Source organism: Rhamphochromis sp. 'chilingali' (assembly GCF_963969265.1).
Source record: "Rhamphochromis sp. 'chilingali' genome assembly, chromosome: 2".
NCBI classification, from domain to species: Eukaryota; Metazoa; Chordata; class Actinopteri; order Cichliformes; family Cichlidae; genus Rhamphochromis; species Rhamphochromis sp. 'chilingali'.
Window position 1 is genome coordinate 47,834,061 of NC_137930.1, and position 25,203 is coordinate 47,859,263.

Consider the following 25,203-nt stretch of genomic DNA (forward strand, 5'->3'; position numbering starts at 1 on the left):
TGACAGTTTTTGCTTTTATTTTTTGCTCTTGGTCATCTTTCGGTTATAGCGATAAGATTTTCTGAGTATTTCACGTGTAAAAGCAACATTCAGAGGATGATCAACCATATGAACCTTTTTGAAATGTTACCTACAGATGAAGGCGATACACTAAACATCGCAAGAAAATACAATCACAGAGTTATGCAAAATTGGCCAGCAATTTCTGCATCAACTTCCTCAGATTAGTAACCACTCTTCTATATAAAATTCACTTCCTTGGATAATGTTTCGAGTGCACTTGAGTTTATTATCCTGTTCCAAGACGGCTTCAGAGCGTGCACAGATGGCCTCCCATGACCTTTAAACACTATTTCGAGTTGCTGAGCCACTGAAACAACTAGAGACACATTTCCACTCCCATGCATTACTATTTTTACAGCACATTATTTTCCAAAATGTGTATTCTTTGCACGTACTGTATGTTTAGTGGAAAAGTGTGTTTTGGTACAAGAAAGGTTGTTGTTTTTTCTTGGCACACCTATAATGCACCTCAAACTTTGCAGTCTCTGATCGTGAACACATGTACTTTGAGACCAAAAGTTGTAATAGTTACCTGCAGGTACCCCGAGATAATTTTGGGGTTCTTGGAGACTGTTTTCCATCAGACGATCTGCACTTAGGGATAAAATTACTGGGATGGGAAATCAAACTGCCTGCAGTTTGAAAGATAAACCTCTTGTAGATGATCTTTCTTATAGTAGTTAAAAAACATTTTACTAATTCATGGACATTAAAATGTTTTGTCTGAAGGCCTTTAAGAGTTCTTTAGGTTTTGGTATGATGATAGCACAGAGTTCAATTGAAAGCAACCCCTTGATTTTTAAATAAAGTTAAATGTCATTAGCACCATGGAACCCCATATTCTAAGGTGTCATGGGTTTACGGGGGGTTTTGGGATTTCCAAAGAACTCCCATAAAGTTCATTCTGTTCATCTGGACGTAGAGTTTTCAGTGGGAGAAATGTTTCGTCACCCATCCAAGTGACTTCTTCAGTCTCAGCTGACTGCAGGTTTCCCCAACCTTATAAACATAATATTTGCATAACGACTGAAACTAGCTCCCTGGCAAACAACGGGCTGTGAGGTCAGTTTCTTGATCATTAATATTTTCATTACCATTGATCCAGAAAAACAAAATGAAAATTCTGGAGTGGCCTAGTCAAAGTCCTGACCAGAATCTGATTGAGATGCTGTGTCATGACCTTAAAAAGGCAGCTCAGGCTCAGAAACCAGTGTAGCTGAATTACAACAATTCTCCCAAGATGAGTGGGCCAAAACTCCTCGACAGCGCTGTAAAAGATTCATTTCCAGTTATTGCAAATGCTTGCTGAGAGTGGCTCAACCTGTTATTAGGTTTATGGGGCATGTCTCGTGATTTGTCAGATAATTTATTTTAACATTTCTTCAAGAAGCCACCAACAGCACAAACACAGAGATGTTCAGTTCAGCGACTGGCCAACAGAGAAATTGTAATTTAGTTGCACTTTTGCGGTGGCTTAATTTTTCAGCTCTCTGGGTTTCTGCTCGACCCCAACAACTTGCATGAAATGTGATAAATTATGCAATTTAAGTTTGCAGAACCAGACTAACCACGTCTTCTCAATTATACCTCCAAACATGTGAAACAGAGCATTTGAACACAGTGTGTTCATCCTGGGGACTCAGCACTCACAATGGTCTCTGTTCACTCCGTTCAAGTCTCCTCGGAATGCAATCAAATCCCTCTTCTCCTTAAATCACTTCTGAACTGAAGGGTACACTTAACTTTACATCATCCTGGCCCTGCCTTTCATCACCGGAGCTCGTCCACCATTGGTTAAAAAAGCAACCCCATCACAGCTACTTCCCCCCCCCCCCTTTCCACACTCACTGCCTCTTTTATACTGATTGAAAAGAAAAAGGAGCCTGTTGGGTGTAATCTGCTGTGACGCGACTAATCCCAACACTACAAATCATAGCTCCCATCGACACTTCTCAGCACAGACCCTGTGACTCCCCGCCAGCTACTTCACGTCTGCCTCAGGTAGGAATCGGCCTTCTTTGCTCAGATGATGCTTCCAGTTGTATTCAGTTCCTTAACTCCTGTTGTTACCAGGCAGTGGATTTGGCTCAGCTTTACAGACTTCATCTTATGTTGTAGGATGAAATTATGGATGTTTTGCTGCCTTGTTTCTCTTTTATCTCGAGGTATCTAAAAGCAGATCATTCCAGCTCAAATCTTGTGCAGTGGGTGCATCATGGGGCTGACAGTGGTTAGGTTTGAGGCGTTTCCACTGAGACCGAGAGTCATAAAAATGCAAGCACTCGTAATACCACAGCTTTGGGCTGTGTAGCATGGTATTATAAAGACATATGGATGTTGCTGGTCTTTATGAATATATTTTATAAGTGCTTAATAGACTATTAGACTGCACTTTCATTTTCTTTCAAGTAAATAACTGACCGCAACTAGGTTAGCTATTCAACTTTTGTTCAAATCTCCTTCATCAAGTGGTTGCATGCTGTATTATACTGTATGTATGCCTATATGTATGCACCATTGTACCAATTAAAGATTTTCTTGCTCTATATCTAACATTTTGCCCATCGACACCCACTGTGAGCCTGATGATTATGAAACTAAAAGGCTGTCAAGCTTAACTCTCCTGATAAGTCACCCAGGATTGGCAAAAGCTAAATATAGCCAAAAAGGTACCATGTGAGAGCAGAGAGGATGGGATAAAAGGGATTTAGAAGGACTACAGTGTGTCAGTTTTTAAGATTTAAGTGGGATTGATAAGAATCACAAGTTACCTCTTCTTTTCTTCCAGACAGGACAAGGACATTTTTAAAGAGAAGACATGGCTGTAGTCGTGAGTATCTCCACTTTTACACTCTTAAACAGACAAACAGGACAGCATTCATAAGGACAAACATCTATTCTCCATCTCAGATGGATTCAGCTGCAGCTCAAAACTTCCCAAAGGCCCATTGTTGCAGACACCAGCGATAGCCACAGTTTCTTTAGCTGCTAATCTCTGATCCCTGCTTCAGGTCGAATAGTGGTCCTCACCATGTATTTACAAGCTTTGCAGGACTCATGTGAGGGAGATTAACCAAAACACTGAAGTCTATTGATTGCGGACCTGCAACACTGGTGGACAGGCATCCTGTCTCACGTGGATTAGACGTGTTTTAAAGCTCACACAGCAAAACCCAGTCTTGTGAGAGAGTTAAATTGACATGACGAGGTACTCGGCTTTTATCCAAAGTGCTGCGCAACTTAAAAGTTTTCCTGCAGACACGTGAAACATAAACATCTTTGTGCTCACAGGGAAACGGTTTTCCATCAGCCATTATAACAAACTGCAACATCTTTAGTTAGTCTCCCCCATTACAGCAATTTTGACAGGTGACACTGCTGCCATTAAAAATGAATGTGCTTCATTCACCTGTGCCACTAAGCCAGTGAACATCCATAATGTCAAGATCCTGGAAATGGCACACCTAAGTGGAATGCATCCATTTTTAATGATGGTAATCATACCGGTGCCTTCTTACTATGATAAAATGTTTGCTCTGAACTGGGCCGACTGGGGTTTGTGTTCAAAAGCACAACTTTGTCTGTTGGTTTAAAGCATTTAATCTTTACTAAAGTGGATATAGCATGCTCAGTTTCATATTCATTTCTTGACCACAACTAGAGTAGCTTTGAATTGAGATCAGTTCCACTTATCCTTATTTTGCAGTGGGGTGGTGGTGTTGGGGGTGTAGAGTGGTGGAGCCTATCGCAGCAATCATAGGGTGAGAGGCAGGGTACACCCTGGACACATCGCCAGTCTGTCACAGGGCTAACACCAAGAAACAGCCACCCATTCACACTCAGACCCATGGCCAATTTAGAATCATCAATTACCCTAAAGTCCCACCATATGTCTTTGGACTGTGGGAGGAGGCCTGAGACAACCCACCCAAACACAGGGAGACTCTACACAGAAAGACTTCGGCAAGATGGTGGAGTCAAACTCAGGACCTTACTGCTGTGAGGCAACAGCATTAACCACTGCGCCACCCGCTGCCCTTCAGTTCAGTTCAATTAGTTCCAAATCACAACAACATTTACCTCAACATTGTAAGGCAAGGACCCTACAATAATACAGAGAAAACAACCAGGCCACCCTTATGAGCAAGCACTTGGCAAAAGTGTGAAGGAAAAACTCCCTTTAACAGGAAGAAACCTCCAGCAGAACCATGCTCAGTGAGGGTGGTGGGTGAGGGCAGGAAAACAGGACAAAAGACACACTGTGGAAGAGAGCCAGAGATTAGTCAAGTCAAGGCCACTGGAGAAAGCCCTGTCACCTTTAGATTTGAACTGGGAGTGTGGAACTAATAAAAGCATCTGACTGGAGGAGCGCAGAGTTCGAGTGGATAGGTGCAGGCTAAGAAGTAAGATTAAATGCAAAGTTGTGTATAAACATGAACACATAGTGAGTTTAAAGAAGTGAATAAAAAAGAAACACTTTGTGCATCATGTGCACCTATTGTTGCATAACTAAGAAACTAAGGGAGGATTCAGGGTCACTTGATCCAGTCCCAACTATATGCTTTATCAAAAAGGAACATTTTTAAGCCTAATCTTAAAAGAAGACAATGTGTCTGTCTCCCGAATCCAGACTGGAAGTTGGACTTTGGGAGGTCGTTTGATTTACTAGTCCATTTGTTTCCCTGATTAAGTGTCTTTAAATGTTTCTGAGGAATTTGAGATTACAGGACCAATAGATTTTCTCACTATAAATAAACATTTATAAGCAACCATGACAAGCTGTAATAATATCTTCTGTCCTCAGAGTGGAACTTACCGTATGGTGTCAGAGGAGGAGCAGGCGCTCAGGGCCAAGCTGGAGCGTCTGACCGTCAAGGACCACGGACCAGTTTTTGGACCCTGCACCAACGTGCCAGACCACACAATGCAGAAGGTGATCAAAGAAATCTTTGGAATAAGATCAAGATTCATCAGAGTCACATCAGGACAAAAAACTCTTTAACAAGCAAAGGAATTGTAATGCAATGCCAGAACAACCCCAGTAAAACCTCCAGGTTTCCTTTTGTTAAAAGGGAGTTTTTCCTTCCCACTGTTGCCTAATGCTAGCTCATAGGGAGTCATCTGATTGTTGGCATTATCCCTCTATTATTGTAGCGTCTTTACCCCATTTTACGCTAGATAAATAACTCTAAATTGAAGTTTGTTTTCATAAATAAAATTAAAGTTTGAGAATATACAACTTTCAATGGTTTACTTATTAACAATGTCCAGTTTTTTGAAGGTACATCTTTGTGTTGGTGTTCCAAATTGGGAAAAAACATTAAGGCTTCATTAGGATGTGCAATACCCTTTCACAACAATAGGTGGCACCAGAAATGTAAAACTTGGGATAGTAGCCCTCCAATTGTTTGTCTTAAGTTACAAATTGGAAGCAGTGACTTTAACCTCCTAGGACCTGGCATCCACATATGTGGACATCACATTTTGGGTTATTTAGACCAAAATACTAAATTTTGCTCTACAAGGGCCTGATATCCACTTACAAGGACATTATACTGCCTCTGTCTTATCAAAATTGAAAACGAATATCCTCATATGTGGCTCTCATCTTTCTTGGAAAAGAAATCAAGTAAAAAAAAAAAAAAAATCTGGTGATTCTTTGTTTTTACGTTCATCGGGTTCCAATCAGCCCAAATATCAAAGATTAAAAATGCATGCCATGGAAGAGTTCGGGTCTTAAAGCTGGCTTGTCATTCTTAATTGTGGTTAGACCACTACCCTATCCTATCTAAATTATCACCCTGTATCTGGTAGAACACAATGGTTTGATCAGTACGACCAACTTTAAGGGCATAAGTGAAATGAAACATGGACCATATTTATGAAAATAAACCCTTATACAACCAGGACCACTCAAATATAATCTGTGAACTAACTGCCTGGACTGGCTCCTCTCTGCAGGCCAAGGATGAGCTGAATGAGACCGATGAGAAGCGGGTGTCAGCAGTGAAGGAGTTGCGAGCAATTATTAAGGAGAAGGCAGAAGGTGGTGATGATCTGGCCAAGGGGGTGCAGGACACCTTCGGGGAGAAACCAGACAACATGCTGACCCGCTTCATTCGTGCCAGGAAGTACGACGTGCCCAGGGCTTTCGACCTTATGAAGGGTAAAATGTTCAAAATGAGCGGCTGAAAGTGGCAGATCTAAATACATGCACATCATTTCTTCCTCTGTGCATCTAAGCGTCATTATGGTATCAATTCTGAAAAGTCATGTAGCCTCACAAACATATGATTTTATCATAAGGATCCAGGTTAAAAAAAGAAATTAAAAAAAAAAAAAATCTACCACCTGTAGTTTAAAAAAGCATTTTTCAAAGATGAAATGTAATCTAATAGGATTCCTGTGCTTCTACTCAGGTTATGTGCGTTTTAGGAAGGATTACCCCGAGCTGTTCGAGAGCCTGACCCCTGAGGCCGTGCGCAGCACCATCGAGGCCGGCTACCCCGGCATCCTGCATAGCAGAGACAAATACGGCCGTGTGGTCCTGCTTTTCAACATCGAGAACTGGGACTACGAGGAGATCACCTTTGACGAGGTATGGTGACTCATTTCTTTTATTACACAGGAAGCTTATGTATTTTTGTCCCATCTCTGACAGGAGCTTACTAGAAGATACTATAAATATAAAACATGTTTGTCTGTGTGCATTCAGATCCTGCGCGCCTACTGTGTGATACTTGAGAAGCTTCTAGAGAACGAGGAAACTCAAATCAATGGATTCTGTATCATTGAAAACTTCAAGGGCTTCACCATGCAGCAGGCATCAGGAATCAAACCCACTGAGCTCAAAAAGATGGTGGACATGTTACAGGTGGGGGGGAAAAAATCCATTATTTTGGTTGAATTACTTTAGAGGAGAAGTAAGTAAGTAAACTTTATTTATTAAGCGCTTTTCACAGACAGACAATCACAAAGCGCCGTACACAAATATTAAAATAAACAATAAAATCAATAGACATTATATACAATGTAAAAGATCAAATGTAAATAATGTAAAAAATATAAAATATGTAGATCAACAAAAGGCTTGTTTGAACAGAAGAGTTTTTAACAGTTTTTTAAAAGAATCCACAGAGTCAAGCAAACATAAATGTAGTGGTAAACTGTTCCACAGCCTTGGTGCAACAGACTGAAAGGCTCTGTCCCCTTTTGTCTTCAGTCGTGTACGGGGAACAACTAAGAGACTCTGAGTCTGTGAGCGGAGATGACGAGCAGCAGTGTATTTTATAAGAAGCTTGGATAAGTAATCTGGAGCCTGGCCATTTAGTGCTCTGTATGTTAAAACAAGAATTTTAAAGCGAATTCTAAACTCTATTGGGAGCCAATGTAAAGAATATAAGATGGGAGTGATGTGAACACGCTTGGTAGAGCGAGTTAGTAATCTGGCTGCTGCGTTTTGTATTGTCTGGAGGCGAGAGAGAGATGATTTATCCAAGCTAGTAAAAAGGGAATTACAGTAATCTAAGTGTGATGACACAAATGCATGAATGAGTTTTTCCAGTTCAGCTGAGGAAACCATATGTCGCAGTTTAGATATGTTTCTTAAATGATAGAAACAGGAACGAGACAAGGATTTTACATGAGAGTCGAGGCCCAGAGAAGAGTCAAATATTACTCCAAGATTTCGAATATTTGACTTGACAGATGGACAGAAAGAGGCAAGAACCTGACTGATTTTAGAATGTAGCTCAGGAGGAGCTATGATCATGGTCTCGGTCTTGTTAGTATTTAGAACAAGGTAGTTGCTTGAAAGACAATCAGAAACCTGGGTTAAGCACTGGACTAGGGTGGACAGCCTATCCAGTTGATGAGGCTTAAAGGACATATGGAGCTGAATGTCATCAGCATAAAAATGATAAGACAGGTCGCTAAAAGATTGAATGATACCAGCTAAAGAAAATAGTAATGGACCTAAAACTGAGCCCTGTGGGACCCCACAGGTCAGGGCAGCAATGTCAGAGGTGAACCTGTCAGTCCTAACAGAAAAGGTCCTATCTGATAAGTAGGAAGAAAACCAGTCTAGGGCAGAGCCAGATATAGCAGCCAAAACCTTGAGCCTGTTAAGTAGGATTTTGTGGTCGAAGGTGTCAAAGGCTGCACTAAGATCAAGCAAAATGATCACAGAACAGTTCCCTGCGTCAGATGCCATTAATAGATCATTATAGACTCTTAAGAGAGCGGTCTCTGTAGAGTGCTGCTTTTGAAAGCCAGACTGAAAAAGGGTCAAGAATGTGTAATTTACATAATAGAGACCTGAACTGATTTTCAACAATTTTTTCAAGTAATTTACTTACAAATGGCAATTTTGAAATAGGTCGGTAATTACTAGCAGAGCTAGGATCAAGATTCTGTTTTTTTAACAGAGGAGTTACCTCAGCGTGTTTAAAATAAGATGGAACACAGCCTTGCCTCAGTGAACTGTTGATGATGGATAGTAATGTGGGACCAATGCTGGTGATAGACCCAGACAGGACAGAGTGAGGTAATATATCTACAGAGCATGATGAGGATTTCATTTTACCTAAAACTATAATTAAGTCATTTAGTGTGATTGGAGAAAAGGAGGTAAATGATCCAAGACAGCAAGGAGTATCTTCATAAGGGGAGGCACTTTAGGAAATTTTGGATTTCAAGTCCATCACCTTATTTACAAAGTAATTAAGGAAAGTATTACAATCTTCATCAGAAAGCAACAGAGCATGCTGGGTTGGAGGAGAAACAATACTGTTGATGGTATCAAATAGAATTCTTGAATTATTTTTATGACGATTTATAAGATTATTGAAGTAAGAGGATCTGGCCTCTTTGACTGATTCATTATATAGGTAAAGTAGGTCTTTAAAGTGCTCACGATGGACAGTCAGACCGGTGGACTTCCACAGACGCTCTGCTTTTCGTCTGTGGAAGCAGAGCGTCCACAGCTCAAAAACCATTGTATAATAGAGTAGTCAAACAAAGTTTCAACACTTTGACTTGGCATTCATTTATGATGGGATTTTTAGATTCCTTGCCCTTCATCTTGCTCTTTGTGTTCCACCAGGACTCATTCCCTGCCCGTTTCAAAGCTGTGCACTTCATCCACCAGCCCTGGTACTTCACTACCACCTATAATGTGGTCAAACCTCTCATGAAGAGCAAGCTGCTGGAGAGAGTGAGTCAAATGAATCATATTCAATGACAACATAGATTGGTTTTAGTCCTTGTAGAGAGCATTAATGGCAGACATTAAGGGGGTTTGCAATTCAAACTGTGACCACTGTTGCCCCTTAAGTCTCTGATATATAAACCTATCATCAGCCAAGCTCAAGATATCCTTTATATTTTGGTTTGAGTGCAGGAGAGCTGTAATATGCAACGTGACAGCATCTGACTTGACATGAACCTGCTTGGCAAAAAGTAGCAAAAACAGTTTTGCATTTTTTCTAATAAAACAAGACTTTCATACATACTCGACAGTCAAGTACCACTGTATTAATTCAATAATGTGTTGGTCTGGATCCTTCAGTTTGCTTCTGAAAGGATTTTGATGTGTGTTTCACTCTGATTAACAGAGCTGAATCTAATAACCATAATGCCACTCTAAAAATTGGTTTTATGGTGCGCTTAAGCAATAAGTTTGAGTCTGTCAGGATATTCGATACAAGGATATTAAATTAATTTATGACTTTGACATTTGGCTGCTGAAGGATAGCACACACTTTTAAGCATCTCTAACAGCTGCGGATGTTCGTTTTAGGTGTTCGTGCACGGAGACGAGTCGGAAAATTACTACAAGGAGTTTGATGCCGAAATTCTCCCTGCCGAGTTTGACGGAAAAGGTCCCAAGTACGACGGCAAGGCCACAGCAGCCAAGCTGTTTGACTAGACATCCTCAGTCCTTTTGCCAATGAGGTCGAGAGCCTTTACGTATTATAAACCCTATAGACTGTGAAGAATCAACGCCCAATCTAGCTGTGTGGTTGTAGGAACTAAAGTTATGAATGAAAGTCGTGACTGTGTTAGAAGGTAAAATGATATTGTACTGCACAGGTCCTGGTAAAGCACATTCAAGACAAAAACTAGACAAGCCATCCCAGTGACACCGTATAGTTTGAATTTTCTAGTTGATGACCATCAAAAGTGCCATACATGCTCCAAATAACTACAGAGTGCATACACTTCATGTATTTGCTTGTCTTTCTTTGAAAGTCAGTCCTATGATAAGTAAAACTTACTTCTAACTCATTACAGTGAACATTTTAGTGTTTGTATTTATTTACTTTTTGCCAATTCTGTATTTTTTTTTTTTAGCAGAATAAGCAGTCCAGTCCAAATTATCTCGCTCAGGCCAGGACTTTTTTTCGTTGGTGCAATTAAGATAAATTTTAGTCCAATTAGCATCAATCTTGTCACAGGGTTCCCCTTTTTATCACTAGAACCATAACCAATAAATTAATAAATAAATAAATAAATAAATGCAGTTAAGTAAATGTACACAGTGGTGGATTAGCTGTGACAATCACTTTTAGTTCATTCCAAACCCAAGTACATGGACTGAATGACTGGCTGCCTTGGAGGCAGTTGTCAATCTTAAAAGAAAAAGAAGAAGAAGAAGCAGAAGAAGCAGCATGGTTTGGTACTGGTGTGAAGTGTACAGAAGCTTATGATTATGGACCAAAAAAATAAAATAAAATAAAATAAAAGTCATATATGTGATTATCTTATCACATACAGTGTTTTTCCATTACGCAAAAACACTGCCAATCCTGACCGGCTCTGAACACCACATGTTATGTCTCTGTTTTGTCAAACTGTGCTTTCTCTGGACTTAAATTCACCCACCACACAGATGGTTTATTACTGGCAGGCCCCAGCTTTCTCAGGACCCAACCTCTTATCCCTGATCATCTTCTTGCACAAGGCTGGTATTCCAACAAGTGCCTCTCTTTCCTGCTTTTCTTTCTTCCTTTCTTTCTTTTTTTTTTTTAAGACTTCTTCAGTAAGGTATAATAAAGTTTGACCCATTGTGCTACCCAGTGCACCAATAACAATGTCAATACATGTACAATAAACTGTTAATAAATGCAAAGTGTTGTGACTTTGTTGATGTAGAAATACACAAAAGGAAACAATATGTGAAAATCACTTGTAAACAGGCTGCGCACCATGAAAACACCCACATTTTCCTTCATTTTCTACATCATAATCATATATTCAACAATGCAGACAAGCCCCTGTTATGTGAAATGAGACTAAAAAGAAAAATCTTGTCAAGTAACTTGAAAAAACTCATTCATCCAGGAACAAGTTAATGAAGAGTAATTTTTTACACTATGCACAATACCCCATCAGAAAATGATTGTGAGAAAAGACAATTGAAACGTCTTAATTTATAATATCACACCAATAAAAATGTGTTCATTTACTTTTAATTGTCAATGACTCTACATAGTGCATTGAAGACAATAAAGTGCGAGCAAACAGTGAAAAAGTCAGGACATGTTTGTGGTGCTGTTGCATGACATTTGACTTCTGCAGAGCAGATATAAGTTGCATAATTTGGAGGCTACATAGACTGGGTGGAGTCCACTGAGAATGTAACTCACAGGAAACTGACCAACCTCAAAAGTCCTTAACATGATAATAAGAGCTCAGAATATTAAAAACAAGCAAACCAAAACAGCAAAAACATTGCATTTGTGCCCTCACCAGCTTAGCTGGTGTTTGAAACCTTTGAAATCACATAATTCTGGTGGAAATTTACAGTACCATGACAGTACAGGAGTGTTTTTTCTTTCTTTCTCACAATTCAGAAAATAAAAAATATAAAAATCCACCCCACTGTCCTTTTTTGTCAGTGACACTAATCATCTTCAATAGAGCGATACTCTCAGCTGTCTTTACCTTTTATATTGCAAACACCACCATCCAGTAGGCAGCAATGAACAGCTATGAACAACAACAACATCCTCCCCCAAAAGGTAATCGATGCTAAAGTTTAATATTAAGTCACTACAGTGTTTAAACTGAAGCCACGCCTGGTATATGGAACATAATCGTGACCAAGAAGAGACACATTCAAAATGTTATCACCTTCGAAACATACCGTAAACAGCCGTTTATACCACCACACCTGCCACTTCTAGTTAAATTATTTCTACGCTGGGAGTTATTAGTTATTTATAAGTTTTGGGTAACCAGAGTTCTACACCAGGAGGCTTTACAGTAAATTGATTGATTCATGGAATGGTTGGATCTACAAGTACATGTTTCAACAAACCAGAAATGTTCAGTTGGGTCTGTTTTTGTCTACCCTAAATGCAGACAGAGTCCACTGGAGAAAATTGAGCATGAAAACCTACCAAAAAATATCTGTAAAACATTACCTGATTTGAGAGATTAAATCACATTCTTATCAGATGTTTTTCTTTAATAAACAGCAACATCCTCTTAGTGAAAATGCACTATTATAATTAAAGGACTTCAGAACAGGACAGAACCAAAACATCATTAAAATATTATTTGAAAACTTGAAAAAAAAAGTCCACCTTTTTTTCTTTCTTATGGCAGAATTCAAATTACGCACCCTGCTTTAGAGAATAAAGAAAGAAGTACCTGCCAAAAACCAGCAGAGGGCAAACTATTGTTAACCTGAGAGATAAAAAGAACAAAAGCAGAAAGAACACTTCTGCTTGGGATCACATTACACTCACCTGTGCGATCACCTCTGTAGGTTTTTATTTCTAATCTGGTTTAACCACTTCCACTCAGGCTGCCTTGTCTAATCATCTACAAGTTCCAGAATCATGTAGCTGTAAGGCCAAAAGTGCTGAAGCTGAGCAGGTACAGCAAGCTGTCTTTGTGCGTTTGTCTCTGGACTTGTATGTAAGTGCAACTCGCAGAGTGGTATTGCGTGCTTCCATACAAAAAGTTCATGTCCTACTCGCTGCTACTCTGACAGACCGACTGCTTCTTCTCCCAGCGGCAGACGGCGTTGGTGTACTCCACTATGACCTTGTCCATCCAGGTGAGGGGCTGAGGGAACAGAACAGCTCCCTCGAAAAAGCCCATGTGGCCCCCATGTTGAGTCAGGGCAAATACCACATTGGGCATTTTCTCTAAAAGGGGAAGACAGTTAGGAAGAGAGAAGTATAAAGTTTCAGTTCACCAAAAATCTGTTCCCGTCAAAGACCAATTTTTAAGAAGCTAAATGACGCCAAAGCTGTGACGAGTCCAAATATCCAACCACGAAGATGATCATGTTTTTCAAAAGAAACTGACTGCACAGATTATAACTTGAATCTTGATACAGAACCAGTAGAAAAGTAGACAAAAATTTAAAGAAATAGAATTCATGACTACTTGAAGCGTAAAAACTTTACATGAATACGAAGACTTTTACAAAACAAGAATCTCCCATGTGAGGCAAGACAAGGCAGCAGGTTGAGGCCAGACACACACACAGGTCCCTGTATATAACCCAACAGCTCAGGTGGATCACATGGCCCTGAAAAATTCAACAAGACTGTCTGGGGAGGGTGTGTTGAGCAGATAGCTGCATCAAGACTTTATCAACACTTAAGACTGTGTTGCGAGTGTCCTGTTAACTCGCTTCATGCTGCTCTGAGTTAGCACCACTGTGAGGACAGCATTTTCACCAGACTCTACATCACCTCTGTGTTGCATGCCATGAAATAATATCTTTAATATTTGTTATTAAAGGTTTGTATGGAAGCATATTTTAAACTTGGTGTAAAACAACTTAAAAAAAATACTTTCCTTGACTTTCTCAGTTCCTTTCAACAACATGTTTTCTATGTTGAAGACTCAAATGTTCCATGTAAATCCACAGGTTGTAATGTTCATATTCACTACAGTGCATATTTCCTCTTCTCTGTTACAATTTAACTACTGACTGATAACTAGCTAACATCAAGTTAGACACGCCAACAGCCTGCCTCCAGTACAACACAACACAATCACAACTCCCCTCCCAAAAAACAAACAAACCTGGCTTCTTCAAGCATTGTGCAGGAAGAAATCTGAATAGCCAGCTAGCCACATATGCTAGGTAGCTAAGAAAACATTACATAGTTAACAACAGTGATAAAAAATTAGCTTGAGGAACTCCACAAAATTAAAACAAAGGTTGCTCTGTGAATGCCCTACCCAGTTTTACTTCAACATGCCCACTGGCCAAGACTTCACCACGTTCACTAAATAAAACCATACATGCCAAATATCAAACATAGACACAGTTACAGGTGTTATTAGGAGGAATCCTTGTTAGCTTGTCAGAATAGAATAGAATCAAGTGACTATTCAATTCTTCTATTCTAATAAACTGCTAGCTATCTATAATTAAAACATACCACGAGCTATCTTTCTTGTTTGCCTGCTAACGTGGGCAAATTGGTAGCTACTTATCATGGCAGCCAGCTTTAAGCTAGCCTGTTACAAAGACAACCTTTAACTACCACTGACTCACACTGCAGAAGGAGTTTAGACAAAAACCACAAACCTGCAAGAGTGCGTGCAACAGCCAGTAGTGATGGATGAACCAGTGGGTCATCCAAGGAGTTTAGCAGGAGGAGTGGGACAGTGATCTGTAAAAAAAGAGTAGTCCAGTTTATTTATTAATTTTTTAGAATACCTACTTACACATTATTAGTGCAGACAGTACAAAAGATAGAAGTAACCATCACTGGCACTTCTGTGCTGATGTCACTTTTCAAACCTGGAAGCTACGCCCACATTTTATATTGTCTACCATTACACTTTTATAACAGAATAATATAACAGTGATAAGAGAAGTAGTATTCAACCACACCTGGACTGAATTATGTATGATTGCTATCCAAGTATGCTAGATCAGGTGAACAATAAATATAGCAGCAACAGTATTTAACAGTAGTCCAAACATGAAGTCATTGCAGAAGTAGTAATAGAGGGATAGATGTGTTGAGCTCTGTTACATACACGGATAGGTACTTGTTACTCACTTTGTGGATGTAGTGCACACAGCTCTCCTTCTCATAGTACTCTCTCAGTGAGTCATAACCGTGGAATTTTCTGAAGTGAAAAATGATGCGATAACATAGTTAAAGAGATGGCCCACAGAATTTAGAGCAACCCATCATATTCAAAGCCCAGAATATTTCACCTCATAATGCTGTCATCAATCTGCATCAAAGATGTGGCTGCATACAGTCTGTTCAGCTCTCCATCGCCAATGTTGCTGCACTGCATGGCCAGCAAACTGTCCCTGTTTAATAATATGACATTTAGACACAACCAACGCGGGAGACTGTGTCTTTGTTTGGCTGAGAAGTGCTTTTCATCTGATTCTCCACAAATGACTCACAGATCTACATTTTAGATAACAGATTTAGGAATTTCTGGCAAATTTTTCAGAATTACGCTAACATTTAAGAATTTCTACTCTATCAGACAGAGATAATCGAGAAAATTTTGTGTCTGCAGAAAGCCACTCCAACAATTAGCAGAGAAAAGATTCATGCTTGTGTCTGAGCTACAGAAAAGCAAAAAGCTGCAGTACTTTATGACTAAATGACATTCTGATCAAATTTAAGAGTGTTACGTATCTGTAACCATTAATCAATAACTGTTGTGTTGCTCCACCTGTGCGACAGAATGATCTTCTTCATATTCTCCGCCAACATAAAGTTGTAGAGCCTCCGGCACTGGTCCCACTGAAGGAAAGTTTCCTGAGCCCTAAACACACACAAGCAAATGCACATGAATACAAACATACTGTGGAACCACATTACAAACTAAAGTCACTACAGCAGTAGTCTGATCCATCATATCACTATTATATTTTAACTATTGTAAAAATCAACACTGCAAATTATTTAACCCCAACACTATTATGGTGCTGCTTAACACAAAACTTTAAGTTAAGTTATACAACCTAATATTGCACTCACTACCTCCAAGCAATCCAAAACAAATGTAATGGGTCCGCTTAATACGATCATATACAAGCGCAGTAATGACGCTTATGCCTCAGTTCAATAAGAAAGATCTGTAATCACTCATCTGCCTGCTTTCATGGATGTTTGGCTGTTAGTCTATTTCTTTCATCACTTCCACGCTTTCAAATCCACTGCTGACACCATTACTCTAATCCAATCATCTTCTTTCCTCTGATGCCTCTTGACTCTGATTGGTGGAACCCACCTCCCCCTGGTCACTCAGACCTCCATCCAATCCTCCATCTTCAATCCCATCAGGGCCTAGACTCGTAATGCCTATCAGCGCTGACAGCCTGCTATGACGGCTCATTGGTCTAATCGCCAAAAAAGCTTAAGTGAATTCAATGCTGCCAAATGATCACCACTCACTGAATGTTGTTTACCACAGAAATAATCCCTCTGAATAATGTATACTTTATTACTTTATTCATCCCCATGGGGAAATTCCTCTCTGCATTTAACCCATTCACTCAGTGAAGCAGGGTGAATGGCAACATGACAACGTGTAATACTTTCTTGAAGCAAATCTCACAAGAACCATTAGGAAACAACTTTAGGAACTTATTTGGGAACTTGATTTAAAGAACAGCTAAATTAACTGTCATTTCTTTGGTCCCTGCATGTAGAAGATCACTAGTCAAAGCTGATAAAAACTGCTTAAGAAATTTACTGACATTCCCCTTAAAGAGGCATTATTAACATTTTTACCCCCTTGGAAATTAACTCTATCACCATCTTTGCCGCTGCAGAATTCCCTAAGATTCAATTTAGGTTTCACTGAGCGCTGTCTTCTTCTCTAACAAAGTCTCTGACTGGAACCGTACCTAGGATGCTTTTTTCACAAGCTTTTTTCTTTTTCTTTTCAAAGCTCTGATAGTCCTGATATAACAGAGTCTTCTCAGTCTCCTTTCTTTCCTGTGTTTCAGAGTAAATAAACCCCGTTTCAGTATTTATCAGAGTTCAACATGATCACCTCAGTTTCACTCGTGATGGCAGAGCAACGGCGACAACAACATGACCCATTAGTCTTAATTGTGTTAATCCTTCAGTCAGTTTACCAACCTGAGGGCACTGTAACCCTGGCAGACGCTGACACAGCATAGCACTCTGTCCTGGTTTGACTGGTTTTCCCCCAGGAACTTACAGACGATGTTTCCTCCCAGACTGAACCCCACGACCACCAGCAGAGTCTGGGGAAAAGTGCGTTTTATGTAGTCCACCATAGCTCCAAACTCCCAGGTACAACCTGAAAGTAAAAGAGTTGCTTTTACAAATGTATAGCAGTAATATATACTCGATATGACAGATTAATATATATTTATAACATTATGCTTCTTGGGAATCTGGTTTTATTTGTCAAAAGATTGATTTTGGCAGGATTGCACATTATAAGGTTCTTTTTTTTTATCCAAGTAATGTTAAAAAATATCATAAAAACAGACAATGTGGCAATAACTTTTTACCGTATGTAAACATGCGTGGCGAGGTGAGCTCAACATTAGGCAGGGCTCCCAGGTGGTTGAGGACAGCACAGCGGTAACCCTGCCGCTGGGAATAATCCACAAAGGTCCGGATGTAGTTCTTCTCACTGTGGTTACCAATCCCAGGACAGATTACCATGGTAATGTCATCTGGCACCCACACAAAGACACAAAAGAGTCTGGATGTGCAACTACATTTAAATTGGAGTCATGAGCTTGTGTAAAAGTCGATGTCATGTGCACTGTAGTGTGTGTGCGGATTTAACCCCACTGAACTACATTGCTGGCATCGTTCCTCGAGGGAGTTCATTAAAGTCGCTCAAAGTGTAGCAGGAGCTGCTTGTTACATGAGACTGATGTTCTCTCGGTCCAAACAAGCACATAAAACTCAGGAGGAATGAAATGAAAAGAAAAGCACCTCAACTAAACAACAATCAGGAAGCTCTTTAAGTACCAACACATCAGCCGTTGTGTAATTAAATACCCCGAAAACCAGCTGATTTGGTGGTTTAACAGGAACAAAGTAGTTTTTGCCTCTGACCTCCAGTGGTGTGGGCTCCAATAGCTTCAAAGAGGTCAAAGGTAGCCGTAGCACCATCCTGCATTGGGAGGAACATGCGAACCCCACAGGGCGTTGGAGTTTTGACACGTCCCATCTTCCCGTAGAGCACCGTCTGGATGTGACCGCTCTTCCCCCACAGCAAGGGAGGAATGTATCTGAAAAGAAGGACAAGGCCCATATTATGTAACTGGAAGATGCTTCAGAAGATCATCAGTCTGACAAGCCAGGCACACTCTGAGAGTGCTTTTTTTTTTTTTTTTAGGTGTTCAAATTACATGACTCCAGCGTGCTTAAATATGAAGAGTGCCAAAAATATGAAGCCAAATAACATTTAGCAGAAATTAAGTTCACATCAGGTATGCGGTTGGCCAACATACCGCTCCTTCCTGTCCAAAAACAAACAGCTGAGAATTTTCCTTATCTTTATCTACTTCATAGTGTGCACTAAAAAACAGCACACCCACTGTGCAAACAGAATCTTTACAGAAAAACAAAAACAACCTAAAAAAACTGAAAGTAAACTTGGAGGTTTGGAGAAAATCGCCAAACCTCACTAGGATGGATTGTGGATCAGGGCTACATTAGCTTAGCCCATCCACAGACACTCCTTCTAATGAATGACATGTTTCTTTGAATAGTTGTGCAACATTATTGGCAGGGGTGTGAGGTATGTTTTGTCATCTTTGGTGAGTGAGTCAGAACTGTTACCCAACCACTAGCTAGATTTTTATCATGGCCAGTGCACACTCTAGGTCATAGGTGTCAAACTCTGGCCCAGCCTAATTACATTTGGCCCGCGAAGCCATACCAAATTACTATTAGAGCTGGCCTACTGGTATTATACAGCTAATATATATATTGTTTAGTATTAAGCTTTGCTTGTTCCATGTTCAGTTTTCCAGCAAAACGTATTTGAGACCATAAGAAAAGATTCATTCTTATATCTGGAGGAAGATTTTTTTTTCAATAAATATTAATGTTAGCCCGCGACTTTGTTCCAGTTTTGAATTTTGGCCCACTGTGTATTTGAGTTTGACACCCCTGCTCTAGGTGAAACACTTACATAACAGGACAGGATGTTTTGTAAGTTCTTTCAGGGTTCTTTCAGGGTTGAAGGCAGCCCTGAAAGTAATGTAGAGCCCAGGTTTTTACAACGCAGAAGAAGCTGTGGACTATCTCTGATATAATCTGATATAATCTGGATACTATGGATCAACCACTTAGCAGCACTTGATGGCTGCTAGTGGGGCATTTATTTTAAGGCCAATATCTAAATAAATGAGGATATCCATCCATCCATCCACTGTTGCCTGTCTCTCTATCAATAGATAGATATTGACTCAAATGTATTGAAAATGCTTAGAAAGGTTGGTAAATTTCCTCCAAAAAAATATTTCTAAAGTTTTCTTTCTCCCCGGGAAGCTTTTTTCCTACCATGTATGTGGAAAATTACAGTTTCACTAATGGATCAGCTCAGCCTAAATTGTAATTCCTGGCTCATTCCACCAGAGAACAAATGGCATGTTTATTCACATTATGGTCAGAGTAAGAGAAATGAAAGTACATTCGTGAATGGATGTTATGTCTCCAAACAGCTGAAATCCCCCTAAACTTCTATAATGCAACAACACTGCATGGTTTTCTTATGTTTCCTAGTTCAGCCACTGCCTGCCTCTGTGGGTGCTGGGCTGAGAGAATGGATCTCTCCCTTACAACGTATCTGAAAAGACTGCTGCTCCTCTAGGCTCTGTTTACAGTGTTTAGGAAATCTAGTCCTTCTTGGGAGACTCTGGCCAATAACAGCTTTTTTCCAACCCCCCCTACAATGAGTCACATAAAGGCGAATAAAGACCTCAGAAGTCCACACAAGTAGTGGTTCAGTCAGTTCAACATAGGACTCGAGGACCTGTGAGAGTGGGATTCACATCTACGTAAGCCAAAATCTGTAACTGACCAACTTTAATGCAAACCACGTCTTAGAACAGAGTTGGAACAGTTTCAGGATGACTGTTTTCTGATTCTTTTGCTTTTGTTGTTAAATTTTCTAGATTTTTGTATGTTGTGTATATCATACACTGTGCTCACACTATAAATACACTGATCAGGCATAACATTATGACCACTGACAGGTGAAGTGAATAACACTGATTATCATGGCACCGGTTAGTGAGCAGGATATTTTCGGGAGTAAGAGAACATTTTGTCCTCAAAGTTGATGCGCTAGAAGCAGGAAAAATGTGCCAAGGTAAGGATTTGGGCGAGTTTGATTATTGTGATGGCTAGACGACTGGGTAAGAGCTTCTCCAAAACCGCAGCTCTTATGGGGTTTTCCTGGAATGCAGTGGTCAGTATCTATCAAAAGTGTTCCAAGAAAGTAACGGTGGTGAATAAGCGACAGAGTGATGCAGGTGGGGAGTGAAGGCTGGCCCGTGTGGTCAGACCCCTGTCCACTGCCAAAAGCACCAACTATGGGCACGTGAGCAGCAGAACTGGACCGTGGAGCAATGGAAGAAGGTGGTCTGGTCTGATGAATCCCATTTTCTTTCACATCACGTGGATGGCCAGCTGTGCGTGAGTTGCTTACCTGTACACCCTTTCGTGGAAACAGTATTCCCTGGCAGCTGTGGCCTCTTTCAGCAGGATAACGCCACAAAGCAAACAAATCGGATCCATGGGGGCCCCACCTCAAAACTTACGGGACTGAAAGGATCTGTTGCTGGTGCAGATACCACAGCACACTTTCAGAGTTCTGGTGGACTCCATGCCTCAATGGGTCAGGGCTATTTTGGCAGCAAAAGGGGGACCAACACAAAATTAAGCAGGTGGTCATAATGTTATGCCTGATGAGTCTATGGTGCACCTGTATCTAAGGTAAGAATCGGGAGTTCATGATTAAGTCCACATTCCAGTCATCTCAGTGCCATCACAGATCTTTTAATATAATATTAAAATCTCTCACTCTTTGGTCAGCATTGGGCAGGTCTCGAGCAGGTAGCGACTGAGCAGGGTGTCCTGGTAAATGATCTCTGGTGGTGCAGTGGGACTCTTGAGGTTCAGACAGCGGACAATGATATAGAGGATGGTAGCCACCGCCGCCAGCTTCACACCATCAAACATGGCAGGCAGCTCTGGGCCAAAGGTGTGTACGTAACCGCCCTCCGTGGTGGTCATTTTATATGTGTGAGTTGATCCGCTGTGTGTGCATAAACATATAATTTACACAAGCAAAAAGCCAACAGCAAATGGATTATTTTTACACAGTACATTTACAAAAGTCAAATTTCATAAATGAAACTGAAATATTGAAAACATAAAATATGTTTGTAAATTTCTGCTAAAACGGCAGCTTCTCACATACAACAGCATAAAATTACATGGTGCTCTAACTTATAGGCAGCTGTGCGACATTTGGGATCTGATCTTTCAGTAGAGTCTAGTATGAAATCTCAAAATAATTAAATAAATAACTAAAAATCCACTGAAGACATGATAGAGTTATCCAGGAGTGACACCATCTATTAATGTTGACGGTTTTTACTCACCTTGCTGCCAGAAGAAAGTATTTCATTCAGAGCTGGGAAAACACGCAAGTAACATCTCATTGAATTAAATGGCCAAGGCAAACCAACAAAAGAGTACACAAACACGAGTAATTTGCAATATGTGGTTTGCGGTGCGGTTACGTGACGCATATGGATTACACAAAATGAGAAATAGGGAGGTTAGAAGAAACTGCCTGCTAGCTTAAAAGTGCCTCAGTTTGTTGCCTTTGTCACGTCACTCAGGTAAAACTTTTTCTGTCAGATGTCGACCAAACACAACAGGCACTTTACGTAAAGAACGCAATACGCGTTGAGCATAAAATTAAAATGTATGGTCTTACCATTACACTTTCTGAAGTTTCACTAGGTTTTTCCCGGACCCACCCGAAGTTTGACGCTCTAACACCGCCTGTTTACAGCGGAGAAACTGACTGACCAGCGGCTCGCTCAGGATGCCTTCATGCCACCTGAAAAAGCTCCGAATTTTTGCAATCCCAAATGCAACCAAATGATAAATTTACAATTGCGAATGAAAATATGTATATTCAAATTTTTTAACGTTTTATTTTCACGTTTTTGTCCATCTTATTTTACGTTCTACTTGTTAGACCTGTCATGTATAGTCATAATATAATACATGAAACTCTCCATTTCGGTGTCACAGTCTCCTCCTTCGCTTTGTGAAACTGAAATTTCCGATTATATCAGCAGTCAGTACAGCAAACATAGCCACTTACTTCCTACTTAACTGAAACCCTAGCTTACGTTGACAAATAATAAAAAATAATAATAATACAAACAGAAAAACGAAATCCAACAAACGTTATTCCTCTAGTTTAAATGTCATTCATTTTCAAGCGATTTGTCTAAACTTTGCACTGAGTGTGTTAGCCACAAGAGGGCGCCATTGATTAACTGGAAACACTGGGTCAAAATCAATGACTGTATACTCATAGCGGCTTAACCATGCTTTAAATGTTGTTTCTACTAATATATAATATATCCATGTATAATAAGTGAATATTTGTTTATTTTAATGTGTTGATGACATGGCTTTAACTTTGACATCAAAAAGTATAGTTTTACAGATCGGTAACATACACACTCTCAATACTTTATGCATACATTTCATCACATCTCCCAAATCTTTAACTCTTTCAAATAAATTCTAAGAAATGGGATTTTCAGCATACTTTATGCGACAATGATGCAACGATGTAAACTTAAACAACTAAAATTAATAGAATTCTTTTGGCAATATATACATTCATCAATTATTGTCATGTGTATATCTTCCACAGTCCAACATACACCAGAAAGCCCCATTTGGCAAAAAAATCATTGAGCCTTGTGAGCATACACAGCTGTACAAACTAAGAATGTCAAAATGAAACTCTGCTCATCTCCACTCCTATCAATTATTTTCATTTCTTTATATCTGGTGCTGTTTATGATGAATCCTCAGTCTCATTTCCAAATGGGAGACAGAAGTGAAAGACATCTTGGCCAATTTTTCTTGTTTCTGTGTGGGAGACAGAAGTGAAACATCACTGATACATACCAGCTATACATTCATGAATCCTGTGCCAAATTCGCCAAGTAGCATTTCCCTTTAAGGGTATCACATGTTCTCAAGATTTGAGTTTACAGGATTATGCTACTCTCTGCAATGCGGATTAAGATCAAACAGGGTCCTGTCACATTAAATTTTCATTTAACTGTCATCTTGTGACGATTAACCCAGCTCATACTAACTGAAGGTCAGTCATGTGAAGAAGCTTTGTCGCATGGAAGAGGAACATCTGAGAAATCTGTCATTGCTGAGACACACACCACAGTGACCACTGATGAATGTCAGTCAGCCTGATGTGTACATGATACAGTGGCATCTGTGTTTTCAGAGAAAAGTGGTAATTTTTTTTGCAATTCATATTAAAACTTGAAAAGGGGAAAGATTATTAACCCCCCCCCCCCCCCCCCCCCCCCACCCATTTACTTACCTCTTAAAGAGAAATGTAATCTCCTTCATTATTATTTTTTCTCTCAGTTCACCCTCGAAAAATCAATTACAGGCACTGGAGTTCTAAAATAGATGGAGTGTTGCATAAACAAATGTAGTTGCATTAGTCGCCCAAAGAGCCACAAATAAGTTACATTTATCCACACAAGATAAATGTGAAAGATTGGGAGCTTGATAGAATCACCACTCCTAGACATCACTCTTAGTCTCACACCTATTAAAACCAATTATTTGTCTCACGACCACTCCCTCTGACAGCTCAAAAATCAACTCTGACCCACTGCTGGATCCCAGTTCCAGAAACACCCACAGATGGCTTGATACAATAAATCTCTGGCCTTAATCTGCATGTCAGAAGAGAATTTCATGCATGGCACATCATGGAAATTTTCCCAGAACTTTTTGTGAATAGACTTGCAATTCATCAACAGGGCTCCATCAAAGAGTGACATTACGGACTAAAGCTGTACTGATGGTGACGATGATGACGCAAATTAAATGCATGTAAATTCTGTTTTAGAAGAAAAATGGGACTCATTTAAATATTACAAATATTTATAAAATATTTCAGTGTGTTTCAAACATTTTTGGATACAAGAAACATTATTCAGAACATTAAGAATCAATGAACTCTCTCACATGCTATAGTAAATCTGACATTTTAGACCATATATCATATATAGATGATATATACATTACAATTAAAGCAAAAACTCATATGGATTTTTTTGAATGCTGTGGTCTAGGCCTTACATGATTATAGCTCCTTTTCCCATCTGTTATCCATCCTGTTGTAATCATATAAAGCTGTTATGTATGTATAATGAATTCACATACAGCAAATCTGACTTTAGCCATAAAACAACCAAATGATGCTAATGCATGCTGATTGAACTGTTAAAGTTAGTAAAATCTTACCACTAGAGTTCATCAGATTGTAGATTACAGTAAAATACATTCTGTTTTCTTACACCTCTCAGTTCACCTCACTCACCCCCAACCCATGGTTGCTCCTCCCTCAAACTGGTTTCTGGCAGAGGTTTTTTTTCCTGTTAAATGGAAGGTTTTCCTTCCCAGTGTCACCAAGTGCTTAATCATAGGAAGTCACCTCGTTTTCTCTGTATTTTTGTAGGGTCTTTATCTTAAAATACACAGCACCTTTGTGTGACTTTTTGGCACTGTATAAATTGAATTGAATTGAATTGGATCATCGTAGCTACAGTTTAGCTTAGCGGTCAATATGTGTGCATGTTTATTTACTCTGGAGGAGGCTGTAAAACGTTTTGATGAAGTCTAATTTGGGTCAAAGGGTCAGTGAGCTTACTTCTGTCCAACAGCAGTAATAATGAGTTGAGTTCTTGAGTATATCCTGAACTTTTCTGTCAGCACGCATTGCTGTTTTTGTCCCTGTTAGCTGTAACTCTCATACAATGTGAAAATGTAATCAAACTGTTTGTCAAGGAAAGAGTGTGAGTTTAAGGACGTCCTTTTGGTG

General features: G+C 39.8%; 2 protein-coding genes across 2 annotated transcripts; one reads left to right on the top strand and one right to left on the bottom strand.

The window, feature by feature from the left end:
• Positions 1–1,941: 1,941 nt before the first annotated feature.
• On the top strand, positions 1,942–11,281 carry rlbp1b (retinaldehyde binding protein 1b). Its single transcript, XM_080874777.1, has 8 exons — positions 1,942–2,064; positions 2,852–2,893; positions 4,868–4,996; positions 6,025–6,229; positions 6,483–6,661; positions 6,779–6,937; positions 9,167–9,277; positions 9,863–11,281. The coding sequence occupies exons 2-8, from the start codon at positions 2,882–2,884 to the stop codon at positions 9,989–9,991; spliced, it is 924 nt and encodes a 307-aa protein (XP_080730903.1). The 5' UTR covers positions 1,942–2,064; positions 2,852–2,881; the 3' UTR covers positions 9,992–11,281.
• Positions 11,282–11,499: 218 nt separating this feature from the next.
• Positions 11,500–22,137, bottom strand: LOC308391951 (monoacylglycerol lipase ABHD2-like). Its single transcript, XM_080874776.1, has 11 exons — positions 22,030–22,137; positions 21,689–21,720; positions 21,106–21,339; positions 18,126–18,301; positions 17,567–17,734; positions 17,166–17,349; positions 15,748–15,840; positions 15,269–15,370; positions 15,108–15,177; positions 14,627–14,711; positions 11,500–13,223 (listed from the first exon to the last, which is right to left on the bottom strand). The coding sequence occupies exons 2-11, from the start codon at positions 21,712–21,714 to the stop codon at positions 13,045–13,047; spliced, it is 1,317 nt and encodes a 438-aa protein (XP_080730902.1). The 5' UTR covers positions 21,715–21,720; positions 22,030–22,137; the 3' UTR covers positions 11,500–13,044.
• Between the last annotated feature and the right edge of the window lie 3,066 nt (positions 22,138–25,203).